The 6,000-nt window shown below is 35.7% G+C and overlaps 1 protein-coding gene across 4 annotated transcripts in view; it reads right to left on the bottom strand.

The window, feature by feature from the left end:
- Positions 1–570: 570 nt before the first annotated feature.
- The window catches only part of PDHX (pyruvate dehydrogenase complex component X), a 51,642-nt gene continuing 46,212 nt past the window's right edge, over positions 571–6,000 (bottom strand). For all 4 annotated transcript variants that reach the window (XM_055819416.1, XM_027795803.2, XM_055819487.1 and 1 more), the window contains one exon: positions 571–4,917. In XM_055819416.1, coding sequence (XP_055675391.1) covers positions 4,653–4,917 — 265 coding nt within the window. In that variant the 3' untranslated portion in view covers positions 571–4,652. The remainder of the gene's footprint in view (positions 4,918–6,000) is intronic.

The following is a 6,000-nucleotide window of genomic DNA, read 5'->3' as shown; positions in this document are numbered from 1 at the left end:
TGCAACATCTCAGCTGTGCCTTTTCCTATGCAAAATTTTTAATTCTGTGCTACAGCTTTTCATACCCTAGAAGCAGTGGTTGTGAAAGATACTGGATGTCCACCCAGGACAGCAAAATCCTTCTCCATAAAAAAGTCTACTGCACAAATCATAGATTTACATTTCCCAGTGGCTGCTCCTGGTCTTGCCTGGTTTTGGTTAACATACAAGTAGATTAACCATACTCCAATTAACCCATATCTGAAGCTGCCAGGATAAACTCCAAGAGGCTTGCAATGAGTACCTCTGACAGAAAGATACCAACCCATTTGACCAGTTGGCACTGGCCATTGCACAACCATTACTTACTATGTGCTTTATTTGCATTGCTTTCAAACAAATTATAACAATGCACAACATTTTCAGTGGATTTCAGGGAGGAAAGAGTATTTGTTATAGTCTAACGTAATCCAGGACTAAAACTCATTGGAAAAATGAGAAGTCATACAAGAAAAGGCAAGAAAGTAAAAAATAAAAAAATGATCAGTTTCAAACCTACAGGTTACCACCATAAGACTAATACACAATCAATCCTAATGGCACCTTTTTCTTTATTTTCCTTCACCTTATGGCACAAATTATTGCATATGAAAAACACATCAAGTATGACACAATTCTGAATTAGTTCCCCTTTAATTCACTCTGCAATTGCATATACTTTAATGCGATCAATATCAACTTTCTGTACAAGAGCACATAAAAGCATGTATTCAGACTTTGTTTCTTGGATTATTTGTCATATCTATGGCTTCCTACTCAACTTTAAAATAATTTTTTATCCAATGGGACTTAGTTGAATTAATTAGTTCAACTAATTAGTTGAAATAAGAGTGCCTACTGTTATTTTGTTTGATGGAGATGAACACGTGGACAAAAGAAATAGATGAAAATAACACTACGCATACACTTTGCAGGAGTGAAGTTCTTTCAGAGATTATGTGTAGGAAGATTAATTACAGAAACTTTATTTCGTAAGAAATACACTGCAGAAAAAAAGATCCAAAGAAGTCAAATATTCTGACAGAATAATTAGGGATTAAACTGTGACACAGATCAATACTTGCCAGCAATCACAAAGTCCAAAATAGCTACCTTTTTTTTTTTTTCTATCTATGCCTCTTGCAAAGGAAAATGATACAAAGAAAGTAATTTTCCCCAAGCATACCCTAAAGAGGCAGACATTTCCATCAGATGTTAGCACACTCCTTACGTTTTTTTGGTTTTGTTTTTTAATTCTTTAAGAAGGTAGATGTCTTCATGGTATTTCTTGCTTAGGTACGTAAAAAAAGATGTTGTCAGAAAACATTTTAAAGAATAAAAAAATGAAAATTTGTATTTTTCATACGCGAAATTTTTGCTTCAAGGAAAATTTGCTTCAAATGTAAGCATAACCATTTCAATGGTTCATTTTCTGGGCCATTTTATCTATTGCCCCTATCCCCAAATCCCCGAATTCTTCAAGGAGATATTAAATGTTTTATTTTAATCCACATGGGCAACTATTTGTTGTCTCAGTTCTGCTGAAGTGGTAGGTGTTGCTAAATGGTACAATTACTCTGAATTAAGGAGATCTGACTGCTATCACATGTCTGAACTCCAGAGGTTTCTTTCACAGGCTGAGGACTAACAAATCACATACATCCATCTTTATGTGAAATGACAGTGATGACAAGCAGGCAGGTATAAAGAAATTGGAATTAAAGCTTGTATTGACCTTACTGAGTTTTGCCTAGTTCAAAAGGTGTATTTAACCTGGAGAAAAAGTTGCATTGTCTTCACCTGTCCATGTCAAACAGGGAAAGTATAATGGATTAGTACCCACACAAATGAGCCAGGCTAAACATTGTATACTTACATACAACAGTGCCTTCCAGTGGCTCCCAAAACCAAAAAAACATACTGACTTGCACTACATGAACACACACGCATGCAAAACTATAGTTGTACACATCAGTCACACTACCTTTAACTGTGGCCAGCTGAAGAGTAGAATATATAAATGCTGGGGAGCACACAACAACACTAGAGCACCAAGTACAAAAATGAAGAACAGTATATCTGATTTTAAATTAGTCTGCAAATTCTCTTGGGTAGACCAGGTTTAGCTATGCAAACAATGACAATTTCTTTTATATATTGTCCTTAATAATGTACATCGGTGGGGTTTTTCCCTTTTAAGTAATACGGGATTGACAAAACTTCAGAAAAATACATGGTTAACCATTTAAGATTGCAAACTAATCTTCAGCACCAATCTTGAATATAATTTATCAGTGAGAAACTCCTGGAAATACAGAATGGATATGTCCGTTATTGCACAGTAAACGATATTTAGCAATCAGAATCTCTCCCTACTGTTAGATTAACAGTTTATGAAATTTATGATATAAGAACAAGCTGAAGAAGCAAACTCATTTAGAAAAACCTCTCAACTCAGTATTAACAAAAGATTTTGTCTGGTAATTAGCTTTATAATTATGGCAGCAGCTCAACAAACATGTCCTCCAAATCTTTAAAAAAAGTACTTTCACAAAACAGATTAAGCCAAATTCCTAAAATTCTACTGATAATTTATATTCTCACCAGGTCCTGTAAATGCAGTTATTTCATTACAAACACATACAATACATGGTTCCGTAATTATATACAAGAAAAAAGCCCAATCTGTTAATTTAAACTTCAGGCCATTGCACTTAAGCCTCTGAGTTACAATTCAATACACACTGATGATTAAACACTTTCTGCTTACATCCTTCTCCTATCCATGCAAAGAACAGCATTAAACAGCAATATCCAGTGTGCAAAATACGACCTTTCATACTGGAACCTCTATGAGATTTAGAGATCACAGCTAGTTTTTCATCACAACACTGCTGACAAAATTAACTTATGTTTTAAGTTAACCACAGTGTATCACAGAGCACCTGAAAAAAATATTTTTTTACATTTTGTGATACTGAAGAAGATATCTGAGTTGGGGCAACTTCTGAATTTAGAAAAATGTAATTGTCTACAAATTAAGTCAAAGAAAACCTATTATTAATTTTTTTTTTACGCAAAATGTTTTCACTAGATGTTGGTTCCATCAAAACCCAAAAATCAATGACACTTAGATTCCATTCTTTATGGAGAATGCATTTATTCAGACAAATTTATTCTCCTCTCTATCCCTCTGCAAGGCATTAATTATGCGGTTAACTTTAAATACTGAAAAAAGCAGATGCATCTACAGTTTAAATGTGTTTGAATGAGTTCTAATTATATGAATGAAGCTGTGGATTTCACCAATTACTTAGTATTTTGAGAAATTATTTTTTATCTATCATCTACTTCAGTCTTCCTCAGAATTTCTTGTTATTTCTTTTTTTGCATTCATCTCCACATTCATCTTATTTTCTTTGATGCAGCTTATAGTAAAGGAGAACATAAAGAGCAGTTAAATCTGTGACATAAAAAAACTGAACCAAAATGGTTTTGGTTTGTAATGTCTTTGCTTTTATGTAGGAAGCCATTGAAATATCTGTCAAAATCTTATAAACACTACTTCAATCTAACTTGGATGGAACAACATGCCAGAAAAAGCCTCCTGAAAATTGACAAACTTTCTACTGCAGAAATATAATTGAGCTACTTGGTTACCTCAGTACTGACCAGGAGCCATAGCAGCACTTTACTCAATTATGAGTCTCGCTTTCCTCACTATAAACGCTAGATATATAGTTATATACATAAAACAAAGCCCTTAAATAAAGCATTCCATTTCAGCACTGGAAAGACCACCCCTGGAGTACTGTGTCCAGCTCTGGAGTCCTCAGGACAGGAAAAAGATGAACTAGTTGGAGCGGGTCTGGAAGAGGGCCACAAAAATGATCCAGGGACTGGAGCACCTCTGCTATGAGGGACAGGCCAGGGGGGGTTGGAGTTGTTCAGCCTGGAGAAAAGGAGGGAGACCTCAGGGAAGCCTTTCAGGACTTAAAGGGGGATTATGAGAAGGATGGAGACAGACGTTTTAGCAAGGCCTGTAGTGACAGGACAAGGGGAAGGGTTGTAAACTAAAAGAGGGTAGATTTAAACTAGATACAAGGAAGAATTTTTTTTTTTTTTTATGATGAGGTTGGTGAAACACTGGAACAGGTTGTCCAGAGAGGTGGTAGATGCCCCATCCCTGGAAACATTCAAGGTCAGGCTGGACAGGGCTCTGAGCAACCTGATCTCATTGAAGATGGCCCTGCTCACTGCAGAGGCAGTTGGACTAGATGACCCTTAAAGGTCCCTTTCAATCCAAACTATTATATGATTCCTTTTTAAACTTCATCAAGTTTTCTTGAGTTTTCCTTTACAGAGCAGACTGACTTTTCTACACAAATGTTATTTGCCATTAGTACTCAGTGTTTAAAGAAATGTAGTATGTTAACTCTGAAGTCTTTTAGCTTTACAGTATTAAAACCTGGTCATTGCAAAAGACTATGAGCATGAAAATTAAGAGGTTTTCACATTAATTCAATAAATTAACTATCCATCCTACAGTAACTATTTACTCCTCTATACAGAAGAACAACCTCAAGTATGTAACAGTTATCTATGTTGTCATAAGAAGAAGCAATCCACTGAGTTTAACACAAGGCAAGACGGATTGGATTTTCTATGTTGGCTTTCAAGGTCTCCAGAAACTTCGAAGCCAGTTCATCATCTACCACCCGACCATCACTTGAAAGAGTCACTGTCATGAGTTGATGCTGCTTAAGTTTCTCATTCCCTTCTTCATCTTCCACAATCTTGAGCTCTGGTCTTGCTCGGCCCACAGCTAGGATGCAGGCCTGTGGAGGGTTTATGACTGCAGTAAAATCATTGATGCCAAACATGCCCAGATTGGAGATACTAAATGAAAGAGAAAATTTACTAGTAATGTCAGAAATTATATATCCCCTAGAAGAAATAATCTATACTTGATGACTAACATGATGTCATTCTCTCCCAAGGCCAAACCCATTAACTTTATAATATATGTGAACTGGATTGCAGTTAGACACACTTAAAGACTCAAGGTTTGGGATTTTTGCAATTATAACTAATGCATGTTTTTAAAAGCCCCATTTCTGTACAGCAGTATATCCTTGCATTGCATGCACTAAAGGCAGAAAGTAGAAAAGGAAAGCAATACCTTCAAACAAACTTTGGCTGTCCCTGCACCAAGCCAAATGTCTTTTAGACTGAATTTCACAACATTTAAGTTAAAAAGGCTGCTGATAACCATGTCATACAATTTGGGCATCTACATATCACTCAGCCACAGGACAGCCTCATCGTGCCTTTCTCCCTTGAATGTTTTTGTCTGTCACCAGCCAGGAAGTGGTATATTAGGAAAGGCTTGGACTCTTGATGATACTGTGTCATACAATACAGTACATTCAAAGGTTTAGAAAGCTGGGGAGTGTAAAAACTCAGTTGAGAAATTAGTTGTGCAACTGCGTCACTACATTTATGCTAGTGTTCTACACGTGCCATTTATTTCCCATCACTGAGCTCACTAGCTCTTTTTTCAGAGCACATTTCATAGAAAAAAATATTTACTAAATATATCCTACTATTTAAAAATTATCTACTCAGTTTTTAATGTTTCAGTTAAAAAGTATGAGTCAACACAACTTTGCTGTACCTTTTTTTGTCCCTATAGAGACATTTCAGATACCTCTGCCAGACAACTTATTTTAAAGTATTTCTTTTTTAAAATATTAACAACAGATTTTCCTAACTACAGAACTCAATTCAAAAAACAAAACAAAGCAAACCCAACAAAAAACCAACAAATGAACATTCTTCTGTAACTGCGAAAAATTAGGTGCAAAAAATGAAAGTCAGGTCAGTCTCAGTATGAAAAATATCAATTTCACACCAGGCTGAGATGAAATAAACCTGCACCAAGATAATTGTTTTCCCCTGATACAGAACACACAGCCTAGG

Source organism: Falco peregrinus, chromosome 1, assembly GCF_023634155.1.
Source record: "Falco peregrinus isolate bFalPer1 chromosome 1, bFalPer1.pri, whole genome shotgun sequence".
Lineage (NCBI taxonomy): Eukaryota > Metazoa > Chordata > Aves > Falconiformes > Falconidae > Falco > Falco peregrinus.
The sequence above is the reverse complement of the archived record's forward strand: the minus strand, read 5'-3'. Positions and strand labels throughout refer to the sequence as shown.